The 26,310-nt window shown below is 42.7% G+C and overlaps 2 protein-coding genes across 2 annotated transcripts; one reads left to right on the top strand and one right to left on the bottom strand.

The window, feature by feature from the left end:
* Positions 1-36: 36 nt before the first annotated feature.
* LOC311140620 (putative ribosome-binding factor A, mitochondrial) lies at positions 37-2,615 on the top strand. Its single transcript, XM_084175750.1, has 7 exons — positions 37-385; positions 635-665; positions 839-1,009; positions 1,257-1,369; positions 1,593-1,677; positions 1,778-1,842; positions 1,935-2,615. The coding sequence occupies exons 1-7, from the start codon at positions 141-143 to the stop codon at positions 2,311-2,313; spliced, it is 1,089 nt and encodes a 362-aa protein (XP_084031876.1). The 5' UTR covers positions 37-140; the 3' UTR covers positions 2,314-2,615.
* On the bottom strand, positions 2,604-23,052 carry LOC311140607 (zinc finger protein ZFAT-like). Its single transcript, XM_084175732.1, has 18 exons — positions 22,966-23,052; positions 21,878-22,084; positions 20,862-21,140; positions 12,557-12,739; positions 12,012-12,159; positions 11,342-11,705; positions 10,384-11,238; positions 9,447-10,065; positions 9,040-9,272; positions 8,798-8,882; positions 8,378-8,527; positions 5,785-5,958; positions 5,450-5,538; positions 5,101-5,239; positions 4,427-4,551; positions 4,100-4,220; positions 3,779-3,924; positions 2,604-3,607 (listed from the first exon to the last, which is right to left on the bottom strand). The coding sequence occupies exons 1-18, from the start codon at positions 22,982-22,984 to the stop codon at positions 3,380-3,382; spliced, it is 4,164 nt and encodes a 1,387-aa protein (XP_084031858.1). The 5' UTR covers positions 22,985-23,052; the 3' UTR covers positions 2,604-3,379.
* Positions 23,053-26,310: the final 3,258 nt, after the last annotated feature.

The following is a 26,310-nucleotide window of genomic DNA, read 5'->3' as shown; positions in this document are numbered from 1 at the left end:
CGATTGCTTTTGCCTTAACCCATTCTTCAGACAGACATTACTAGTTGCGCAGGGTGATGTTTACATACATGCTGGCTAGGTAGCTGCTGTGCGACCGAAAAATTCACTCGCTTTTTAAAGGTTTGAGAAACATATTGATTATGTTTGGAATTAATGCATACTCAAGATTAAAACAATGTCTAGTTCTTCAGCATTACGCGAGCAGTGGTATGGCTATGAAGAAACGGACCAGCGGCAGCGTCGAACTTGATCTTCAGCATCGATTCCATCATTTGAACTGCGAGCACCGTTCCATCTCATCAGTTTGTCATGGCAGAAGAGATTTTCACACTTCTTCCAATTGTGCTGGTAAAAACCTGATGAGGAAGTTTGTCAACAAAACAAAGTAAGAGAACGTTATGGTTTGACGTTTTGGTAGCAAGTCCCGAGTTGTCTGATTTGATTCATCATGTCTTGCTAGCCTAACTATCAAGTTTCAAGTAATCGGCCTAGTAGTACTCTTGCTAGCCTGTGTTTAGTCTGTTTGAGCCAACATGACAGTAATGGAGTTGGCATGAGCACAAACGGATTAGCTACCAGGCTCCTCTTCTGCTATGACTTGTGTAACCTTTTCTTCATTGCATGTCTTCAACAGGAAGAAGCTCTGGTATGAAACACCGCCCAAGGTTGGTACACTGTCTCATTCATGATTTAGATTGTAATTATACTTATTCTTAGCCTGCTCCATTGTTATCATTGACATAACAAGTCCATAAGGAGTTGTCAAGACAGTAGAAACAGACTGGTACTCAGGCTTGCTGTATCTCGTTTCACACTTTAACCTTTGTAATTCTGACAGGCGCCACCGTCCAGTCAGCTCAGTGCTCTGAAGCCACCTAAGAAACAAAACCAAGAGGACAACATGCGCACCAGAGTCCTCAACTCTATCCTGTACAAGGCCATCACTGATCTACTGAGCTCCCCTGAAGTCAACTCTGAGGTCTACAACTACAGTGTGGACATCTCAAGGGTAGGAATAACCTAGCCTGAGTGCCAGGGTGTTTGTGCCATCATGCCAACCCATTGTCATGTTTGGCTTGACAATGACAGCATTAAAGTAAGCAAGAGGACTTGCAGATCTGGGACCAGGCTAGGAAGTACTTCAACTTGGACTGAAATATTCAATGACATTTTGTTAATGCAAGGTAGCTTCATAAGATTGGTGTTAGTATTGTGGACAGTTCCATTCAAATGGCAACTTGTCTGTGTCACACCAGGTCTCACTGCCTGCAGACTTCTCTAGTTGCCGGGTCTATTGGAAAACCAGTGGTGTGTCAGAGAGGGATGACCAGATTCAGCAAGCACTGGACAAGAGCAGCCCTCGTATAAGGTAAGCACTATGTCATAAAATAGCAGTACTCTTCTCTTTCTGTGAGGATTGTTTCTAGCCTGGTTCCAGGTCTATGTGTTCTTGCCAACTGCATTGCGGTCCTTGTCAAGACAAACTTAACATGACAAGGAGTTGGTAGGATAGCACACAGAGACTGACACTCAGGCTAGGTTGTTTCAGGATAATGTTAGAGAGAACCCCTGTGCTTCTCTGTTGTTAACAGGTACCTCATTATGGCTCATCAAACCCTTGGTGGCGTCCCTCCTTTGGTTTTCATAAAGGATAAACAGTACGCAGCCATGTCTGAGGTACTTGGTATTTCATATTCATTAGAACACAAACGATATTCAAAATGTATTAAAAATACTTTGTGCTGATGGACTTTGTGCTTGTCCACTGTGCTGTTAGGTTGAAAACCTACTCAAGATGGCTGACTTTGGTCCTGAAGATCAGGACGGGAAAGACGGACTGGGGTGAGACAGTCTTTGATGACTGGAGCTCAAATAGTAAATACAGTCAAGTGACTGACTTTAAAAGTTTACTTAATACATCTAATTTCTTACAGAGAACAACTGCATGTAGTGGAATCAGGACAGCCCACCACGTCTAAAAAACCTGTGCTGTTCGGGGTGGACCACGAAGCTCTCAACAAGCAGATCCTGGACTACAAACTGAGGGTCAAAGAGACTACCTCAGACACCCTGGCACCAGAGCTCACACTGCAGCAGCTGGAGGTGCTGGCCGAGTACAGGAAGCAGAAGGTAATGGAGAAGAAGAAGAAGTCCAAGCGGCCCATTGATGATGACATCACTCCTAAGGAGTACCTTCTGTCCAGACACAGCCAGGGTCAGGAGGGGGAGGGTGAGGGGGAGGACGGCCGGGCGTTCAGCCAGGAAGATGACCAGGTCAGAGAACTCATGGCTGAGGAGAGCAGGAAGTCCTAGATCCTTAGTTCGAAAGGTCAGTGACGAAACGTCACAACTTTTAATCTCGGGTATCATCTCCATCGACGACTTTCCCATTCGGAAGTCCGACTTGGGAGAGTCGTTCAAGTGGTTGTTTCCCCGTCGGAACCTTGTATTTCACACTTCCGAGGAGCATTTGAAGGCAGCATGAATGAGCAGTGTACTGGAGATCCACTCTTCATACATGTGTATTAGTGTGTTTGGGTTGTTTTACACCAGAGATCAGACATGGGTGAATTGTTCATGTCAATAAACACTTTCGAGGTATTGAGTTTGTCATGATATACGTTTAATTGTTCATTGACTTACATTCCAATATGTGTAGAAATGTTAGTCAACAGGATGGGGGGGTATAGAAAAACATGATCAACAATCTAGACCTCTAAAGTATCTAGTCCTGTAAATGATCAGTTGTAAACATTCAAGAAAGGCACATCATACGAAAACTGCAACTATGCTAGCTAAGTAAGGCCGAGATTCTATCTAAAACCGTGTTATAGTGCGCTTGACATTTTTAAAGCTAATTTCCGATTGAGACAACGTCTGCAGCATTTACCGTGAACGCGGTAACATAGCCTTTAAAAGGCTCATTGTCAACAACGTTACACAGATTGAATCCCGGCCTAAATATTTGAATTATCCACGTTCACATTTTATTCCCTTAAAGTAATTTTACACTTGTATAAAAAGTAAATTCCAAAATCTTGTTTTCTAAGAAAAGCCTTTGATATATTAAGTTGAATTGACATAAGGAAATGCTAATCACAAAGAAAAGGCCTAAGCGATGAAATGATACATTTCAAGTCACTATGTTACTCCAATCAAATCCATTGGAGATTGGTTGTGGGTTTCAAAGAGCAAGCCAGGTGGAGTTCAATAGGGCACACTGTAGCAAAATGTTTAGCAACGGAACAATTCAAATCTGTGTTCTAACTGGACAAGTTCAGGTAGTACCTCCCTGTTTCAAATTGTCTTCCACCTTCTGAATGACCCAGGATGAAACTGTTGACTGCTCCTCCATCCCTGCACCAATGCCCTGTCCTGCTCAGATAGATTCCACAGTATGCTCCTCGGTCTGCACAGCCTCTTGGACATAGACGATGAACTGGGAGGCATCCTCTCCCTGAGTGTACACAGTCACCGTCTCCATGCCCTCCACATCGTCAGACGACACCACCAGATGGTGCTCCTCACCCAGACCCATGGAGGCTGCCTGCTGGAAGGGGTCCTGGATCATCACAGTGTGGGTCCCCTGCTGCTCCTCCTCACCCACCTGGAAGACGGTGGAAAGAGGAATGGAACGTGTTGGGAGTGAGATGTCCCAAATGACAAGGGCACAAGCACCCATATTCTCTTTATAGTGCACTCCGTTTGACCAGAGAGCCCTGGTTAAAAGTTGTACACTATAAATGGAATAAGGTTTCAATTGGGACACAAGCCTTACCTGCTCCACCACGGTCACTCTGCCAGGGGCCATGGTCACCATGGAGGCCACCGTGGCATCATTGGACTCTGCCCCCAGCTCAATGATCTGCTGGAGGATGTTAACCGCTGTGGGATCCAGCCCTTCTGTGGTGGTCGACGCCACCCCTAAGCAGAGCGAGAGGAATGCATTCAAATACATGAAACGCAGTGAGCAAACCAAGGATGTATCAACTCCTTGTCACTCTTGTCGTATGTGGCTTGACAAGGAGCAATGGCGTTGGCAAGGGGCACAAACAGATCTGGGACCAGGCTAACTTAAGTGCTGACTACTTGTCCTAACCGTTCTCTGTGAACCGGAGGTCCTGGAGGGCCGACACGGCAGCTTCGGTCCCCTGAGGGTCCTCCGTCTCAGTGATGTGGAGGTACTGGGTAAGAGGCTGCTCCATCGACTGCTCCACCACCTCAGAACACACACACACACACACGCACACACACACACACACACACACACACACACACACACACACACACACACACACACACACACACACACACACACACACACACACACACACACACACACACACACACACACACTTAACACAGTGTCTAAACATAGGAAAAACATCTTAATATTGACCATATATAGGAGCGTTTGAAACCTTACCTCCCATTGTTTCAGACCAAGCACGTCACTCTGAATCACTTTGAGGCCATGCTTGTTCTTCAGGTGTCTGTTCATCTCCCACTTGGTGCCGTACACATAGTCACACACGGGACACTTCACTCCACCTAGCGATACAGGACGTAGTCACACACAGGACACTTCACTCCACCTAGCGATACAGGACATAGTCACACACAGGACACTCCACTCCACCTAGCGATACAGGACATAGTCACACACGGGACACTCCACCTAGCGATACAGGACATAGTCACACACGGGACACTCCACTCCACCTAGCGATACAGGACATAGTCACACACAGGACACTCCACCTGGTTGAAGAGATCCATGTACCAAAGCACTTGTATTAGTCATTTAATACAAACATTTTCATAGGGAACAGAAACAGTATGCAGGTTTCTCCTTTTGCTTTACTGAGTAAAGACTAATTCCATGTTCTAGTTTGAAGACTGGTCTACTTGAACTGATATGACTGATATGTACTTGTTTTTCCCCATTAAACTTAGTTGAATACACAAAGTCTTTCTGGATAAGAGCGTCTGCTAAATGTTAATATATATGTAAAATGTGGGTTTCTGGTTGGTACAGTATGATCTCCACAAATGTTTTGTCCATTCCAGAGGTCAGTGTTTATTTGCTGAGGGACTCACCTTGCTGTTCCACCGCCTCAGAGGTGGCTGGCCCAGGCCCTGCGTTACAGTACTCCTGGTCGGGGTGCTTCTTGCTGTAATGTCTCTTCAGGGGTCCTGCTATGTTACAGGAGTAGTGACAGTGGCCGCAGCGGTAGGGCTGTGGAAAACACATTTCAGTTGTCTTCAAACAATAATGAAGACTAGAAAATGGGTCATTTTTTCTGAAGAAACATTGTGCGATCCCTTAAGCTGTCCGAAAGTATTTTATGGTAGTGGAAGTTGAAATAGTTATTGGCTGGTGTTGATACATTGACGCTAGCGACTGTATTATAGAAGCGTTGTATAAAGACTCCCCTCGTCTGATCACCTTGAAAGAGGCGTGCTGCTCCATGTGTCTCACCAGCAGAGGTTTCTGTGCAGCGCTGTAATCACACTCTGTACATTTGAACTGCTTACCTACATTATGGAGGAGGGACACAGACAGGGGGACAATAATCACCTGCTGGTTAGTACTGTCAAAGATAAAATACTAAATGTTACCCCCACTGGATCTCAAATCGTGGACGTGTCCCAAATGGCACCCTATTCCCTTTATAGTGCACTACTATTGGGCTCTGGTCAAACGTAGTGCACTATATAGTGAATAGGGTGCCATTATTTGGAACCCCGCCCTAGATCTCAAAGCGTATGGATTTCTCTCACCGTCCTCTGTGTGCATCAGCTTGTGGCTCTTCAGAGTGACCTTGGACTTGAACTTCTTGCCACACATGTCACACAGATGTGTCTTCTCCGTGGTGTGTCTGCTCATGTGGGCCTTCAGGTTGCTCTTGCTGCGGCTGGCATAATCACACAGGGAACACTTGAAGGGCTTCACTCCTAACAGGGGGAAGAGATACAGCGGCATTTACATTTTGGTCATTTAGCAGACACTCTTATCCAGAGTGATTTACAGTCAGTGGTCATTTAGCAGACACTCTTATCCAGAGTGATTTACAGTCAGTGATCAATTAGCAGACACTCTTATCCAGGGTGATTTACAGTCAGTGATCATTTAGCAGACACTCTTATCCAGGGTGATTTACAGTCAGTGATCATTTAGCAGACACTCTTATCCAGAGTGATTTACAGTCAGTGATCATTTAGCAGACACTCTTATCCAGGGTGATTTACAGTCAGTGATCATTTAGCAGACACTCTTATCCAGAGTGATTTACAGTCAGTGATCATTTAGCAGACACTCTTATCCAGGGTGATTTACAGTCAGTGATCATTTAGCAGACACTCTTATCCAGAGTGATTTACAGTCAATGCATTCAAATAAGGTAGGTAATACAACCACATATCACATCGATAAGACAACCACATATCACATCGATAAGACAACCACATTTCACATCGATAAGACAACCACATACAGTGGGGGAAAAAAGTATTGTCAGCCACCAATTGTGCAAGTTCTCCCACTTAAAAAGATGAGAGAGGCCTGTCATTTTCATCATAGGTACACGTCAACTATGACAGACAAATTGAGGAAAAAAAATCCAGAAAATCACATTGTAGGATTTTTAATGAATTTATTTGCAAATTATGGTGGAAAATAAGTATTTGGTCACCTACAAACAAGCAAGATTTCTGGCTCTCACAGACCTGTAACTTCTTCTTTAAGAGGCTCCTCTGTCCTCCACTCGTTACCTGTATTAATGGCACCTGTTTGAACTTGTTATCAGTATAAAAGACACCTGTCCACAACCTCAAACAGTCACACTCCAAACTCCACTATGGCCAAGACCAAAGAGCTGTCAAAGGACACCAGAAACAAAATTGTAGACCTGCACCAGGCTGGGAAGACTGAATCTGCAATAGGTAAGCAGCATGGTTTGAAGAAATCAACTGTGGGAGCAATTATTAGGAAATGGAAGACATACAAGACCACTGATAATCTCCCTTGATTTGGGGCTCCACGCAAGATCTCACCCTGTGGGGTCAAAATGATCACAAGAACGGTGAGCAAAAATCCCAGAACCACACGGGGGGACCTAGTGAATGACCTGCAGAGAGCTGGGACCAAAGTAACAAAGCCTACCATCAGTAACACACTACGCCGTCAGGGACTCAAATCCTGCAGTGCGAGACGTGTCCTCCTGCTTAAGCCAGTACATGTCCAGGCCCGTCTGAAGTTTGCTAGAGTGCATTTGGATGATCCAGAAGAGGATTGGGAGAATGTCATATGGTCAGATGAAACCAAAATATAACTTTTTGGTAAAAACTCAACTTGTCGTGTTTGGAGGACAAAGAATGCTGAGTTGCATCCAAAGAACACCATACCTACTGTGAAGCATGGGGGTGGAAACATCATGCTTTGGAACTGTTTTTCTGCAAAGGGACCAGGACGACTGATCCGTGTAAAGGAAAGAATGAATGGGGCCATGTATCGTGAGATTTTGAGTGAAAACCTCCTTCCATCAGCAAGGGCATTGAAGATGAAACGTGGCTGGGTCTTTCAGCATGACAATGATCCCAAACACACCGCCCGGGCAACGAAGGAGTGGCTTCGTAAGAAGCATTTCAAGGTCCTGGAGTGGCCTAGCCAGTCTCCAGATCTCAACCCCATAGAAAATCTTTGGAGGGAGTTGAAAGTCTGTGTTGCCCAGCGACAGCCCCAAAACATCACTGCTCTAGAGGAGATCTGCATGGAGGAATGGGCCAAAATACCAGCAACAGTGTGTGAAAACCTTGTGAAGACTTACAGAAAACGTTTGACCTGTGTCATTGCCAACAAAGGGTATATAACAAAGTATTGAGAAACTTTTGTTATTGACCAAATACTTATTTTCCACCATAATTTGCAAATTCATTACAAATCCTACAATGTGATTTTCAGGATTTTTTTTCTTCTCATTTTGTCTGTCATAGTTGACGTGTACCTATGATGAAAATTACAGGCCTCTCATCTTTTTAAGTGGGAGAACTTGCACAATTGGTGGCTGACTAAATACTTTTTTCCCCCACTGTATCACAGCGATAAGACAACCACATATCACATCGATAAGACAACCACATATCACAGCGATAAGAAAACCACATATCACAGCGATAAGACAACCACATATCACATCGATAAGACAACCACATTGCACATTCATTACAAGTAAAAAAATTCCTCGAAAAGGTTAAGTGTGGTAGTTGCTATTGCCTTTTAAATGTGGAGAAAACCACTTTATTTGTCCAAAAGTAGAAGGCATTATAAGGAACAGGACGTCATTTGTTACCCAGCCTATTTAGTTTGATGTCCTACCTTCGTGAGCCCAGATGTGCTGCTGTAGATCTGCTCCGTTCCTCATGAAGTAGCTGTCACAATAAGGGCACTTGGACGCTCTCTTCCCGATCAAGCCCTTCATCTGCACCCTCACCCCCAGCGCCTCAGAGATGGCGTTCATCGGCGTATCTGCGGATAGAGATGGTTTTACCCACATAGCTAGTGTCCTGCCCCAGGGGGTGTACATGTACATTAAAGCTGCCTCGAGCTTCAGAAAGGCTCCTGCCCTATGGGCCGTTCCGGCTTGGACAAGGCTTACTTACCTTTATGCCTGGCTTCAATCAGGAAATGGGTATGATTTTTAGATTTAAACATCATTAACGCTCTGCTGTTGTGAACAAAATCAAACTCCACAGAGAACACCCAAACAAAGATCGGGCTTAGTTTCCGGTCTCTTACCTGGATGAAAGTTCCTGATATGAAGCTTAAGTTTATCTTCAGTGAACGTTTCCTCACACACAGGGCAAGCAAAGCTTTTCTTCTCCTTTAATATTAAAAATTAATGACGTTAGAGTCCAAAATCATCAAAAAACAGAAACGTGCTATAATTATCAGATGATGTGTCCCCTATGGGTCCCTGATCAAAAGTAGCCCACTATATAGAGAACAGGGTGTCATTTGGGACGCGGTCCCAGACTTACGTTGTCAAAGTGTGTTTTGAGGTGGGCCTGCAGCTTGTACTTGTCAGGTGTGCAGTACTGGCAGTCTTCCATGGGGCACTGGAGCAGGACGTTACTGTGTCTCTGGATTAGATGGCGCTTCAGGCAGTTCTTGGTGATGGAAGAATAGCTGCACTGGGTACAGTAATGTAGATGCTCTTTTGTGTGAGTGCGCACATGCATGTTGTAGTGGACTTGGTACCAGAAGAGCTTTCCTAGACGGGGAACAAAAAAAAACACGTGGCTAGAAAACAGGTGGTTTACAGATGAATTACCAACACATATGAAATGATGAAATAGCTGAAATTACAAACTCTTGTAAAAATGCAATTTATACTGCTATAATAAAATGATTTCTATGTCAATATATTTGCGTGATATATTCTTACCACAGTATTCACATTCCAGGTCCCCGTATACTTTCCGTATTCTCTCAAAGACAACCATGTTCAGCTGCCTTTTCTGCAGTTTATCTAGAATCTGTTGGAATGCGCTCCTCTCCTCCGTTGTACCATCCTCTCCTTGTGGTCCTGCTGAAGTGTTTGTTTGACCTATGACCTCCCCCTGAATCAAAGACCGGAGAGTCTCCTCAACATGACCTTGTGATGTTGATGAAGAACCCTTGTCTTCTTCAGGATACTGCTGGTGGCCCACTGATTCCTCCTTGCCTGAAGGCCTTTCTACCAAAGTGTCTTGTTCAGCCACAGTGACGTTATTCTCCCCATGAGGCTCGTCTTCCTCCATCAGTGTCTTATCAGGTCTCTCCTCGCTGATTACTTCCTGGGCCGTGCCTTTGCTTGTTGTCTGGGTTTGTTCAGGACTGATTGGCTCAGTTCTGTCTTGTAGAGTCTCAGTCTCTTGTGCAGGTTGGTTCAACACGTATGTCTCTACAGTCTGCCCCTTAGGGCCCGGATCAGGGACCACCTGTTCCTCCCACTCTCCCAGCCCCTCTCCCTGTTCCACCCCATCCCCCTGCTCCTCTGAAGGGTCACCAGCGAGGGCCTCCTCCTGCTCCTCTGAAGGGTCACCAGCGAGGGCCTCCTCCTGCTCCTCTGAAGGGTCACCAGCGAGGGCCTCCTCCTGCTCCTCTGAAGGGTCACCAGCGAGGGCCTCCTCCTGCTCCTCTGAAGGGTCACCAGCGAGGGCCTCCTCCTGCTCCTCTGAAGGGTCACCAGCGAGGGCCTCCTCCTGTTTCTCTGAAGGGACACCAGCGAGGGCCTCCTCCTGTTTTTCTGAAGGGTCACCAGCGAGGGCCTCCTCCTGCTCCTCTGAAGGGTCACCAGCGAGGGCCTCCTCCTGTTCCTCTGAAGGGCCACCAGCGAGGGCCTCCTCCTGTTCCTCTGAAGGGTCACCAGCGAGGGCCTCCTCCTGCTCCTCTGAAGGGTCACCAGCGAGGGCCTCCTCCTGCTCCTCTGAAGGGTCACCAGCGAGGGCCTCCTCCTGTTCCTCTGAAGGGTCACCAGCGAGGGCCTCCTCCTGTTCCTCTGAAGGGTCACCAGCGAGGGCCTCCTCCTGCTCCTCTGAAGGGTCACCAGCGAGGGCCTCCTCCTGCTCCTCTGAAGGGTCACCAGCGAGGGCCTCCTCCTGTTCCTCTGAAGGGTCACCAGCGAGGGCCTCCTCCTGCTCCTCTGAAGGGTCACCAGCGAGGGCCTCCCCCTGCTCCTCTGAAGGGTCACCAGCGAGGGCCTCCTCCTGCTCCTCTGAAGGGTCACCAGCGAGGGCCTCCTCCTCATCCTCCTCCTGCTGGGCGTTGAGTAGAGACAGCTCCTCAGCCATCCTGATCTCATCCTGTCTCAGCATCTCTCTCTTGATGTCGTCCCCCGGCTCCAGCAGACAGAAGCTGCTGTTGATGGACTCTGAGAACCCGGCCGCCTCCTCTGATTCTGGGTGAGCCTCCTTCAGGTGGGCCTTAAGCCGCACGGAACTGACAAACCTCTGCTGGCAGGCAGCACACACGTAGAGGAAGGGGTGCTTGCGGACATGCGCTTGGAGAGCCTGGAACTTGGTGCAGCCGTGGTCACACAGCTCGCAGCCGAACGGCCTCTCGCTGCCGTGGACCATCATGTGGCGGTCGCGGTCCAGCTCGTTCTTGAACTTGCGGTCGCAGATCTGGCAGTCGTAGAGGAGCTGCCTCTTGCCTTCTCTGGTCTGTAGACTGTACTCATGGTAGGAGTCCTTCACCTTCATAATAATACATGTTATTAATAACTACATCAATAAGATCTCATAATAAAGACAGTATAAAGGCATATGATAGATTTAAAAAAAGAGAGCAGTCCTTCACCTTCTTGTCCTCCAGGTCGTGGCTCTCCTTCATGTGCTTGAGCAGGTTCTTGACGTCAGAGTACTTCTTCTTGCAGAAGCGACAGTGCTGCTTGATCTTGTGGTGAACTCTCTCCACGTGCACCTTGAGGTGGCCCTTGCTGAGGCACTGGAAGGAGCAGTGCTCACAGCTGAACTTCTCTCCCGTGTGTTTGCGCATGTGAACGCTGAGGTTGGCTTTGATGGCACTGGCGTAGTCGCAGTGTGGGCACTTGAAGGGTTTCTCGTTGGTGTGGGTTCGCAGATGGGCCTGCAAGGAGTGGCGGAACTTGAAGACCTTGTTGCAGTATTCGCAGGTGAAGATCTTCAACTGGGTCTGTCCTATTCTGTATGAACGAGGAATGTTGCAATATACATACAGTAGAACCAGTAACTTGCCAAAATACAATTTGAGCTATAGCAAAAACGTTATGTTTGTATCTACAGTAACAAAGCTGAAATCTGTTGTTGACACGTCCATTGAAGTGGTGAATATAGTAGACTAGACTGACATTTCACTCTGCTAGATAATACTGTAGACTACATTGATTCAGTTCACTCAAGACATCATTATGTTCCATTTATTAATGCCACAATACAGTCTGGGTACTTTATCTTCAGCTACTGTGTGTTGTACAACCAAACGTCTGTACCTGTTTGACTTTAATGGCACTTCATAAGCAGCTTGTTGTATGGAATATTCCTGAAAACCTCTCTTCTGTCCCGCTTCCTGAGAGTCTGTGTCTGCAGTAACAGTCGGCTCTGCTGGGGTGGCCTCGATCGGCACTATCCTTGTCGCACCTAAATGAACAAATGCACAGGTAGATACAAATATAAACGTTTATACAGCCTAGATACAAAGACAAGTCATCGGGAACACACAGACTATAAACCTTCCTGATTTTTCATGCATAAAACTCAGGTGAAAATGTACCAACAGCAACATTGTGAATCTATACTTTTCTGGATTAAAATCTGAAGATCCTCAGGTTGATCCTACACGCTATTCCCTATTCCCTACACGCTATTCCCTACACGCTATTCCCTACACCCTATTCCCTACACCCTATTCCCTACACGCTATTCCCTACACCCTATTCCCTACACCCTATTCCCTATGGGCCCTGGTCAAAAGTATCGCACCCTGTAGATAATAGAGTGCCAATTGGGCCGCATCCATAATGTAGTTGTGACTTACCAGGAAGTGCCTCGTGAGCGGTGAGAACCACACTGATGATGGGGTTCTTGGTGCTTCCTGCTTGTTCCTGCTCCTTCACAAGGGAAACCTTCTCAGAGCGGAGTGGCCGTGGCCTCTTTGAGCTTCTCTCCCTGTCCTCGTCTTTGTCTTCTGATGCACCAGGTTGAGCCTCAAACTCTTTGTCTGTGGGGAGAGATCATGAAAACTAAGCATCAGTCAATAAAACAGAGCAGATGGACATTTAGATGGTCAACATATAGATAAACATTTAGATGGTCAACATATACAGTGGGGAAAAATAGTATTTAGTCAGCCACCAATTGTGCAAGTTCTCCCACTTAAAAATATGAGAGAGGCCTGTAATTTTCATCATAGGTACACGTCAACTATGACAGACAAATTGAGGAAAAAAAATCCAGAAAATCACATTGTAGGATTTTTAATGAATTTATTTGCAAATTATGGTGGAAAATAAGTATTTGGTCACCTACAAACAAGCAAGATTTCTGGCTCTCACAGACCTGTAACTTCCTCTTTAAGAGGCTCTTCTGTCCTCCACTCGTTACCTGTATTAATGGCACCTGTTTGAACTTGTTATCAGTATAAAAGACACCTGTCCACAACCTCAAACAGTCACACTCCAAACTCCACTATGGCCAAGACCAAAGAGCTGTCAAAGGACACCAGAAACAAAATTGTAGACCTGCACCAGGCTGGGAAGACTGAATCTGCAATAGGTAAGCAGCTTGGTTTGAAGAAATCAACTGTGGGAGCAATTATTAGGAAATGGAAGACATACAAGACCACTGATAATCTCCCTCGATCTGGGGCTCCACGCAAGATCTCACCCCGTGGGGTCAAAATTATCACAAGAACGGTGAGCAAAAATCCCAGAACCACACGGGGGGACCTAGTGAATGACCTGCAGAGAGCTGGGACCAAAGTAACAAAGCCTACCATCAGTAACACACTACGCCGCCAGGGACTCAAATCCTGCAGTGCCAGACGTGTCCCCCTGCTTAAGCCAGTACATGTCCAGGCCCGTCTGAAGTTTGCTAGAGTGCATTTGGATGATCCAGAAGAGGATTGGGAGAATGTCATATGGTCAGATGAAACCAAAATAGAACTTTTTGGTAAAAACTCAACTTGTCGTGTTTGGAGGACAAAGAATGCTGAGTTGCATCCAAAGAACACCATACCTACTGTGAAGCATGGGGGTGGAAACATCATGCTTTGGGGCTGTTTTTCTGCAAAGGGACCAGGACGACTGATCCGTGTAAAGGAAAGAATGAATGGGGCCATGTATCGTGAGATTTTGAGTGAAAGCATTGAAGATGAAACGTGGCTGGGTCTTTCAGCATGACAATGATCCCAAACACACCGCCCAGGCAACGAAGGAGTGGCTTCGTAAGAAGCATTTCAAGGTCCTGGAGTGGCCTAGCCAGTCTCCAGATCTCAACCCCATAGAAAATCTTTGGAGGGAGTTGAAAGTCTGTGTTGCCCAGCGACAGCCCCAAAACATCACTGCTCTAGAGGAGATCTGCATGGAGGAATGGGCCAAAATACCAGCAACAGTGTGTGAAAACCTTGTGAAGACTTACAGAAAACATTTGACCTGTGTCATTGCCAACAAAGGGTATATAACAAAGTATTGAGAAACTTTTGTTATTGACCAAATACTTATTTTCCACCATAATTTGCAAATAAATTCATTACAAATCCTACAATGTGATCTTCTGGATTTTTTTTCCCTCATTTTGTCTGTCATAGTTGACGTGTACCTATGATGAAAATTACAGGCCTCTCTCATCTTTTTAAGTGGGAGAACTTGCACAATTGGTGGCTGACTAAATACTTTTTTCCCCCACTGTAGATATAGACATTCAGATGGTCAACATATAGATATAGATATAGACATTTAGATGGTCAACATATAGATATAGATATTTAGATGGTCAACATATAGATATAGACATTTAGATGGTCAACATATAGATATAGACATTTAGATGGTCAACATATAGATATAGACATTTAGATGGTCAACATATAGATATAGACATTTAGATGGTCAACATATAGATATAGACATTTAGATGGTCAACATATAGATATAGACATTTAGATGGTCAACATATAGATATAGACATTTAGATGGTCAACATATAGATATAGACATTTAGATGGTCAACATATAGATATAGACATTTAGATGGTCAACATATAGATATAGACATTTAGATGGTCAACGTATAGATATAGACATTTAGATGGTGAACATATAGATACAGTGGGGAAAAAAAGTATTTAGTCAGCCACCAATTGAGCAAGTTCTCCCACTTAAAAAGATGAGAGAGGCCTGTAATTTTCATCATAGGTACACGTCAACTATGACAGACAAAATGAGGGAAAAAAATCCATAAAATCACATTGTAGGATTTTTAATGAATTTATATGCAAATTATGGTGGAAAATAAGTATTTGGTCAATAACAAAAGTTTCTCAATACTTTGTTATATACCCTTTGTTGGCAATGACACAGGTCAAACATTTTCTGTAAGTCTTCACAAGGTTTTCACACACTGTTGCTGGTATTTTGGCCCATTCCTCCATGCAGATCTCCTCTAGAGCAGTGATGTTTTGGGGCTGTCGCTGGGCAACACAGACTTTCAACTCCCTCCAAAGATTTTCTATGGGGTTGAGATCTGGAGACTGGCTAGGCCACTCCAGGACCTTGAAATGCTTCTTACGAAGCCACTCCATCGTTGCCCGGGCAGTGTGTTTGGGATCATTGTCATGCTGAAAGACCCAGCCACGTTTCATCTTCAATGCCCTTGCTGATGGAAGGAGGTTTTAACTCAAAATCTCACGATACATGGCCCCATTCATTCTTTCCTTTACACGGATTAGTCGTCCTGGTCCCTTTGCAGAAAAACAGCCCCAAAGCATGATGTTTCCACCCCCATGCTTCACAGTAGGTATGGTGTTCTTTGGATGCAACTCAGCATTCTTTGTCCTCCAAACACGACGAGTTGAGTTTTTACCAAAAAGTTATATTTTGGTTTCATCTGACCATATGACATTCTCCCAATCCTCTTCTGGATCATCCAAATGCACTCTAGCAAACTTCAGACGGGCCTGGACATGTACTGGCTTAAGCAGGGGGACACGTCTGGCACTGCAGGATTTTAGTCCCTGGCGGCGTAGTGTGTTACTGATGGTAGGCTTTGTTACTTTGGTCCCAGCTCTCTGCAGGTCATTCACTAGGTCCCCCCGTGTGGTTCTGGGATTTTTGCTCACCGTTCTTGTGATAATTTTGACCCCACAGGGTGAGATCTTGCGTGGAGCCCCAGATCGAGGGAGATTATCAGTGGTCTTATATGTCTTCCATTTCCTAATAATTGCTCCCACAGTTGATTTCTTCAAACCAAGCTGCTTACCTGTTGCAGATTCAGTCTTCCCAGCCTGGTGCAGGTCTACAATTTTGTTTCTGGTGTCCTTTGATAGCTCTTTGGTCTTGGCCATAGTGGAGTTTGGAGTGTGACTGTTTGTGGTTGTGGACAGGTGTCTTTTATGCTGATAACAAGTTCAAACAGGTGCCATTAATACAGGTAACGAGTGGAGGACAGAGGAGCCTCTTAAAGAAGAAGTTACAGGTCTGTGAGAGCCAGAAATCTTGCTTGTTTGTAGGTGACCAAATACTTATTTTCCACCATAATTTGCTAATAAATTCATAAAAAATCCTACAATGTGATTTTCTGGAATTTCTTTTCACAATTTGTCTGTCATAGTTGACGTGTACCTATGATGAAAATTACAGGCCTCTCTCATCTTTTTAAGTGGGAGAACTTGCACAATTGGTGGCTGACTAAATACTTTTTTTCCCCACTGTATAGACATTTAGATGGTGAACATATAGATATAGATATAGACATTTAGATGGTGAACATATAGATATAGACATTTAGATGGTCAACATATAGATATAGATATAGATATTTAGATGGTCAACATATAGATATAGACATTTAGATGGTCAACATATAGATATAGACATTTAGATGGTGAACATATAGATATAGACATTCAGATGGTCAACATATAGATATAGACATTTAGATGGTCAACATATAGATATAGACATTTAGATGTGAACATATAGATATAGACATTCAGATGGTCAACATATAGATATAGACATTTAGATGGTCAACATATAGATATAGACATTTAGATGGTCAACATATTGATATAGACATTTAGATGGTCAACATATAGATATAGATATAGACATTTAGATGGTCAACATATAGATATAGACATTTAGATGGTCAACATATAGATATAGACATTTAGATGGTCAACATATAGATATAGACATTTAGATGGTCAACATATAGATATAGACATTCAGATGGTCAACATATAGATATAGACATTTAGATGGTCAACATATAGATATAGACATTTAGATGGTCAACATATAGATATAGACATTTAGATGGTCAACATATAGATATAGACATTTAGATGGTCAACATATGGATATAGACATTTAGATGGTCAACATATAGATATAGACATTTAGATGGTGAACATGTAGATATAGACATTTAGATGGTCAACATAGATATAGACATTTAGATGGTCAACATATAGATATAGACATTTAGATGGTCAACATATAGATATAGACATTTAGATGGTCAACATATATATATACATTTAGATGGTCAACATATAGATATAGACATTTAGATGGTCAACATATAGATATAGACATTTAGATGGTCAACATATAGATATAGACATTTAGATGGTCAACATATAGATATAGATATTTAGATGGTCAACATATAGATATAGACATTTAGATGGTCAACATATAGATATAGACATTTAGATGGTCAACATATATATATAGATATAGACATTTAGATGGTCAACATATATATATAGATATTTAGATGGTCAACATATAGATATAGATATAGACATTTAGATGGTCAACATATAGATAGACATTTAGATGGTCAACATATAGATATATACATTTAGATGGTCAACATATAGATATAGACATTTAGATGGTCAACATATAGATATAGATATTTAGATGGTCAACATATAGATATAGACATTTAGATGGTCAACATATAGATATAGACATTTAGATGGTCAACATATAGATATAGACATTTAGATGGTCAACATATAGATATAGATATAGACATTTAGATGGTCAACATATAGATATAGATATAGACATTTAGATGGTCAACATATAGATATAGATATAGACATGTAGATGGTCAACATATAGATATAGATTTAGACATTTAGATGGTCAACATATAGATATAGATATAGACATTTAGATGGTCAACATATAGATATAGACATTTAGATGGTCAACATATAGATATAGATATTTAGATGGTCAACATATAGATATAAACATTTAGATGGTCAACATATAGATATAGACATTTAGATGGTCAACATATAGATATAGACATTTAGATGGTCAACATATATATATATAGACATTTAGATGGTCAACATATAGATATAGATATTTAGATGGTCAACATATAGATATAGACATTTAGATGGTCAACATATAGATATAGATATTTAGATGGTCAACATATAGATATAGATATTTAGATGGTCAACATATAGATATAAACATTTAGATGGTCAACATATAGATATAGACATTTAGATGGTCAACATATAGATATAGACATTTAGATGGTCAACATATATATATATAGACATTTAGATGGTCAACATATAGATATAGATATTTAGATGGTCAACATATAGATATAGACATTTAGATGGTCAACATATAGATATAGACATTTAGATGGTCAACATATAGATATAGACATTCAGATGGTCAACATATAGATATAGACATTTAGATGGTCAACATATAGATATAGACATTTAGATGGTCAACATATAGATATAGACATTTAGATGGTCAACATATAGATATAGATATAGATATTTAGATGGTCAACATATAGATATAGACATTTAGATGGTCAACATATAGATATAGACATTTAGATGGTCAACATATAGATATAGATATAGACATTTAGATGGTCAACATATATATATAGATATTTAGATGGTCAACATATAGATATAGATATAGACATTTAGATGGTCAACATATAGATAGACATTTAGATGGTCAACATATAGATATATACATTTAGATGGTCAACATATAGATATAGACATTTAGATGGTCAACATATAGATATAGATATTTAGATGGTCAACATATAGATATAGACATTTAGATGGTCAACATATAGATATAGACATTTAGATGGTCAACATATAGATATAGATATAGACATTTAGATGGTCAACATATAGATATAGATATAGACATTTAGATGGTCAACATATAGATATAGATATAGACATTTAGATGGTCAACATATAGATATAGATATAGACATTTAGATGGTCAACATATAGATATAGATATAGACATTTAGATGGTCAACATATAGATATAGACATTTAGATGGTCAACATATAGATATAGATATTTAGATGGTCAACATATAGATATAGACATTTAGATGGTCAACATATATATATATAGACATTTAGATGGTCAACATATAGATATAGATATTTAGATGTTCAACATATAGATATAGATATTTAGATGGTCAACATATAGATATAGACATTTAGATGGTCAACATATAGATATAGATATTTAGATGGTCAACATATAGATATAGACATTTAGATGGTCAACATATAGATATTTAGATGGTCAACATATAGATATAGACATTTAGATGGTCAACATATAGATATAGACATTTAGATGGTCAACATATAGATATAGACATTTAGATGGTCAACATACAGATATAGATATTTAGATGGTCAACATATAGATATAGATATTTAGATGGTCAACATATAGATATAGCTCTTTCCATGACATAGATTGACCAGGTGAATCCAGGTTAAAGCTATGATCCCTTATGTCACTTGTGAAATCCCCTTCAACCAGAGACATGGATTTTGTATGTGTGCCGTTCAGAGGGTGAATGGGCAAGACAAAAGATGTAAGTGCCTTTGAATGGGATATGGTAGTAGGTGCCAGGCACACCGGATTGTGTCAAGAACTGCAACGCTGCTGGGTTTTTTACGCTCAACAGTTTCCTGTGTGTATCAAGAATGGTCCACCACCCAAAGGACATCCAGCTCACAGAACAGGACCGCCGAGTGCTGAAGTGCGTAAAAATGGTCTGACCTCTGTTGCAACACTCACTACCGAGTTCCAAACTGCCTCTGGAAGTAACGTTAGCACAATAACTGTTCGTCGGGAGCTTCATGAAATGGGTTTCTTTGGCCGAGCAGCCACACACAAGCCTAAGATCACCATGCGCAATGCCAAGCGTCGGCTGGAGTGGTGTAAAGCTTGCCGCCATTGGACTCTGGAGCACTGGAAACGCGTTCTCTGGAGTGATGAATCACGCTTCACCATCTGGCAGTCCAACGGACGAATCTGAGTTTGGCGGATGCCAAGAGAACGCTACCTGCCCCAATGCATAGTGCCAACTGTAAAGTTTGGTGGAGGAGGAATAATGGTCTGGGGCTGTTTTTCATGGTTCGGGCTAGGCCCCTTAGTTCCACTGAAGGGAAATCTTAACGCTACAGCATACAATGACATTCAAGATGATTCTGTGCTTCCAACTTTGTGGCAACAGTTTGGGGAAGACCCTTTCCTGTTTCAGCATGACAATGCCTCCGTGCACAAAGCGAGGTCCATACAGAAATGGTTTGTCGAGATCGGTGTGGAAGAACTTGACTGGCCTGCACAGAGCCCTGACCTCAACCCCATTGAACACCCTTGGGATGAATTGGAACGCCGACTGCGAGCCAGGCCTAATCGCCCAACATCAGTGCCCAAACTCACTCTTGTGGCTGAATGGAAGCAAGTCCCCGCAGCAATGTTCCAACATCTAGTGGAAAGCCTTCCCAGAGGAGTGGAGGCTGTTATAGCAGCAAAGGGGGAACCAACTCCATATTAATGCCCATGATTTTGGAATGAGATGTTCGACAAGCAGGTGTCCACATACTTTTGGTCTTGTAGTGTATGGGCCCTGGTCAAAAGTAGTGCACTATATAGGGAATAGGGTGCCATTTGGGACGCATCCCTAGATGGACCATAAAGCACTATTATATTCCAATCTATTCTAAACAGACACTAAGCATTTTAGCATAAAACAGTTCACTTCACACATACCGTTGTCCTCCTCCTCCTCCTCCCCATCCTCTCTGAGGTCTATCAAGCAGATGTGTTTCATGATCTGTCGCTTGTTGCCGAACACACGGTTGCACTTCTTGCAGTCCAGAGCATTGTCGTCCTCTGGTTCTTCCACTGGCCCAGCTTCTGATTGGGCCTCTACTGTCTGTTGTTTCTGCTTCTTCTGGTTGGGGCTAGTAGTCTCTGTCATGGGCCCATCAGCTACAATCTTCTTGGTTGAGCCCTTAGGACGTCCTCGTTTCCTCTTGACAGGGCTATCTGTGGGGGAAATATGATCACTGCCATCAATCACTCTATTACAAATAGACAGACCTATAGGGCCGGTTTCCCAGACACAAATTAAACCTAGTACTGGATTAAAAAGAGCTGTCAAAATCGGATTACAATCTGCTACAAATGTTTGAAGGACTACCGAGGCACTCAGTAGCCAATTATTCAGATCGTTCACCTTTGGTGAAAAACAAAGAAACATGATAATACAGTCGGTTGTTGCAATGCCCTAGTATCCCTGGCTGCTTTGAAGAGGTGCTCACCTCTACCTTTAGTATCCCTGGCTGCTTTGAAGAGGTGCTCACCTCCACCTTTAGTATCCCTGGCTGCTTTGAAGAGGTGCTCACCTCCACCCTTAGTATCCCTGGCTGCTTTGAAGAGGTGCTCACCTCCACCCTTAGTATCCCTGGCTGCTTTGAAGAGGTGCTCACCTCCACCTCCACCCTTAGTATCCCTGGCTGCTTTGAAGAGGTGCTCACCTCCACCTCCACCCTTAGTATCCCTGGCTGCTTTGAAGAGGTGCTCACCTCCACCTCCACCCTTAGTATCCCTGGCTGCTTTGAAGAGGTGCTCACCTCCACCTCCACCCTTAGTATCCCTGGCTGCTTTGAAGAGGTGCTCACCTCCACCTCCACCCTTAGTATCCCTGGCTGCTTTGAAGAGGTGCTCACCTCCACCTCCACCCTTAGTATCCCTGGCTGCTTTGAAGAGGTGCTCACCTCCACCTCCACCCTTAGTAGCCCTGGCTGCTTTGAAGAGGTGCTCACCTCCACCCTTCTCCAGTGGAGCTGTCAATGGCATGAGGGCCACAATGATGTCATCAGGGTTGAGCTCCTCTGTGTGGTGCTTCTCAGACACGTGGGAGAGGAGCTGTGCTCGGTGTGGGGAGAACAGGTTGCACAGTTTACACATGAAGATGGAGGAAGTCCCACCTGTGAATTAACAGCCAGGCAGGCCAAGATTAATGTGTATTTATGAACAAAGCTGCAGATAAATGAGGGGCCATTTTTTTTACAGTGGAAGACGGCCTAATAATAATATGATTACACATTGAAAGTTTAATTGACAGTTGGTAGACCATGGTGCTTGCGACACCAGGATTGTGGGTTCGGTTCCCACGGGGGACCAGTACGCAAGAAAAAAAGGGTATGATCATGTGTGACCCACTCCTGTATGTCACTCTGGAGAAGAGTGTCTGCTAAATGACTTAAAAGGAAATTAGATATGTTCAATATGCTGGCAGTGCATTGGCCTTTATAGTTAGTTCTGTGTGGTTCATTCTTTAGTCAGGGGCTGCATATTTTTCCTCTAGCTAGCTACTTCCCTCTCTTTCATTCAAAATATTGAATTCAATCCTAGCTAGGGCCTACATGATCCAAGCCAGCCTAGCAAATACAAGCTGAGAATACTGAAATGGAATGAGGTCAGTGCAATATAGTTTATTGGTTGGCTCTGTAGCTCTCCTGACAGGTTTAGCTACCACTGCAACAGCAAAGATGGTTTAACTCCTGACTCCTCTGCAGTATGGATAAAGCTAGCTACACGCTGGGAGAAACAGGAACAGTTTCGTGATAAATACTTTGTTTGCTAACTAAATCCAATAACTTTATGCCGGACATTTAGCTGCAATAAATGTGCTGTCAATGTTGTGGCTGGTCACGGTAATTATGTGCCACACTTTTAGCGTTTAAGAAACTTCACATAATGAGTAATTTGACTACATCTGTTGGCTAGCTTGCTACTTTTACCTAGCTAAGAAATGTTATTTCTCCGAGATGGTCCTGTACGAAAAGGTAAACAATCGAGTAGTTACCTGCATTTGACGTCTCCATGTTTGTAAAATAAAACGTAATATCCTAAGAGTTACATAAATAAATGTACATATCTACATTAAATCTTGAATAAGTAATTCAAAATCGTATTTTTATTTGTTTTGAGGAAGGTTTCTGGCGAATCTGCGACAATAAATATGGCGGATAAAGTCTTCCTGTGGAGAGAGCAGCAGGCTGGTTTGGAATGTGCGCCCCCCTGTGGCTGGGATGACCAATAGCCATAGCCTACCCTTGATACATTTGTGAAAGGTTTCCACTCCATTCTTCTCTTTCGAATGGGATCGTGTACAGTACTCTCCTTAATTCAAAATCCTCTGACATATCAATATTGGTTAGTCACGCCCAGATATACATGCTCAATGGTTGTGAAATTTGTTCCCATAACAGTAGAAAACTGTACTTTATATAAATAATGTGATGAAATGATTAAGCTTAAAATGTATGTAGCTTACATGGATTTTGAATACAGGTGTGTGAACTGGCAATAACATCAGTTATCACAGTTTCCATTTCAGTTTGTGAACGAATGTGCATTTTCTTCAGCAATCACTACCATTTTAAACCAGGTCCATAAAAATGTTAGGCTAATAGTATGCTGTAAACTGGGATATACATTATAAACATCCCAAGGAATAAAAGAAGCAGGGTCAATCAATACACATTTGAGAAGTTTATTTTTTTTGCAATAACAACAAACGGTATTGTCATTTTTTTGATCGATGACAATGCACCCAAACATCATCCATTGATTGCATCTTCTACATGTTAGGTTTCCCATAAAAACTAACACTGGGAATTAATTGCAGCCTTCTTCTTTGTTTGTTGAGGCTGTTTGTACAAAAATAAATCCTTCCATCTCTTCACGTGTGATCCATTAAATCCCATCCATACAGATTGAGGCTATCCAAGCCAGTCAAAGTAAACACCCTCTCCCCAGCCTTCCATACAGGCTATAGCTGAGTGTAGGATGTTTACAGTAACTACACTGGGAACGGAGAAGCTAGGATACTTCCATTTCTACAGCAGTAGAACTGGGAGTAAACAAAAACGCACTCATTTGAGTCAGACACACTTTCGTCTGGGAAACACCAGATGTACAAACAAACATTAACATTCAGTTATTCAAATGAAGATGCGAACCTGAGGCAAGTGCCAATCACAGGAGGTTGGTGGCACCTTAATTGGGGAGGACAGACTGGTGGTAATGGCTGGAGCGGAATAGGTGGAATGGTATCAAATAAATCAAACAAATAGTTTCCATGTGTTTGAGGCCATTACATTCATTCTGTTCTGGCCATTATTATGAGCCGTCCTCCCCTCAGCAGCCTCCTGTGGTCCCAATCCACTTTTACTTGCGACCTCTTCCCTCCTCCACTCCGCCATACATACATCACTGGAGGGTTTCCTCCAAGTGATGGGAGGAAGAGAAGGTGCTCATTTTGATTGGAATGCAGCCCTAGACCTACGAACAACACTAGTCTAGGAGTCTGAGGAAGCCTGGAGCAGCAAACACCCTACTGAAAGCTAGAACATGTACAATACAGCTTCCAGTCGGGGATGTTTACAGCACCAGACAACCAATCTTCACAAAACACTGAACAGATCTGTAAAGATGATACTACTGTATGCAGTCTGTCACTGATAATAGCAGCTAAGGACATGGAATTCAATACAAAGGTCAATTTTGACCTTGGTTGCCCCCTACAGGGCTGTGAGAAAACATGTACAAGCGAAATAAACCAATATTGACAAGTTTATCTATCCATACAACACAACATTCAATGTTGTTGTCATTCCATTGACTATGTCTCCCTCATACGGTGTCATTTTAGAGACACCAGAGATTACGAAGAACTTGACGTTGGATTTCAACGATCTGCCAGAATAACGGTGTAACTAACTCAGAACCTGGGTTTTGCTCTAAGTGAAAAACATTCCATTTCAAATCTTGATCTGCATTATTAATTTCTTCAGAGTCCTGCTATATCATAAATCTAAAAACAAGCTAGCTAGAAACATTAGCTAACAAAAAAGCTAGCTATAGCATTTGCTAAATTCAATCAGCATTAGAACAAGCTTTCTAGGAAATAGAGAGAGAAGCTAGCTTGCTTGACTTGGCTTTAATAGATGTGGTTTTTAAAGGACGAAACGAACTTGTACTGCTAGCTACCGCTAGTGCTGCTAACCTCTGCAGAGTGCAGTCAAGCACAAAGCTAGCAAGCTAACACGGGCAAAAGTAAACTGGTGAAAGGCCAGCAAGTAGCTTCACAATATTCAACGTAAACATGGATTACTAGGTAGCTAACTACAGTTCTTTACTTGGCTTTAGTCGCCTGTCATTTAGCTAACTGGCTAGCAAAAACACTGTCAAAAAGTCATCTGGCAGATTAGCATGTTCAGCTAGCCAGCTGAGCTATCCTTCCGAGTAAAGTCAAACTCCTTCAGGCTTACTAGCGAGGCTTTGCTCCGCTCAGACTGTGTCCTTCCCGCGACCATGAATAGAAGAAACCAAGTACCACGAAAACGAAACGACACAGAAGCCACACAATACGATAATTTCTTGCCGTTTTAAAGCACAACAGTTAAGTTTACCTCCGCCATTCTGTTTCCTTCTGTCTGACTCGCGCTTGTCTTTAGCATGACCTTTAGTTACCCGACACTAATATTGACGTAATTGTCATGGAAACAGAACTCCGCCTGCTGCGTGGAGTCGCGTACGTTCGAAAATGACCATCAATGACCACTGAGCTATAATAAGAAGTCAACGACAGTGGACAAAGAAAGAATAAAGCCCACCTCTTTACCACGATGACCTCTTTCATGCGCTCGAAATAGGTCAATTCTCAAAGTAGGACGCACAGTACATTCACATGATGATGCTTCAACTGACCTCAATCAATAGCCTACAGTAGCTGACTGGGGGTGGTTTATTTCAAATGACTGTACAAATCTTTCGATTCAAAATCAAACACAGAAATGGCATAGGTGGAACATTTAATAATGGTAATAAAATGTACAATTCAACACACACTGTAAATGTATTATCTTCAACCATAACCCTAAAGCTTCTACTACAGTAGCCCATATAGGCTGCTTTGTTAGATTTCTGGATCCTCTCCATACATTTTCCCCCATCAATTATGACAATCTGGTTCGGTATTTAAGTTATCCTTATTTTATTGTCAATTGTAGTCTTTACAGCAAAAAGCCATACATATTTAGACGTATTCCTTAAAACAAAACAAAGTTGTTTAACAGCAACCAAAATGTAATAATTAGCATGCTGATAAGCCCAGAGCTACTTCAAAAACATTATTACAGGTTAA

The sequence above is a fragment of the Coregonus lavaretus genome (genome assembly GCF_964263955.1).
Source record: "Coregonus lavaretus genome assembly, chromosome: 13".
NCBI lineage: Eukaryota > Metazoa > Chordata > Actinopteri > Salmoniformes > Salmonidae > Coregonus > Coregonus lavaretus.
This window is presented reverse-complemented; position numbering and strand designations above follow the sequence as displayed.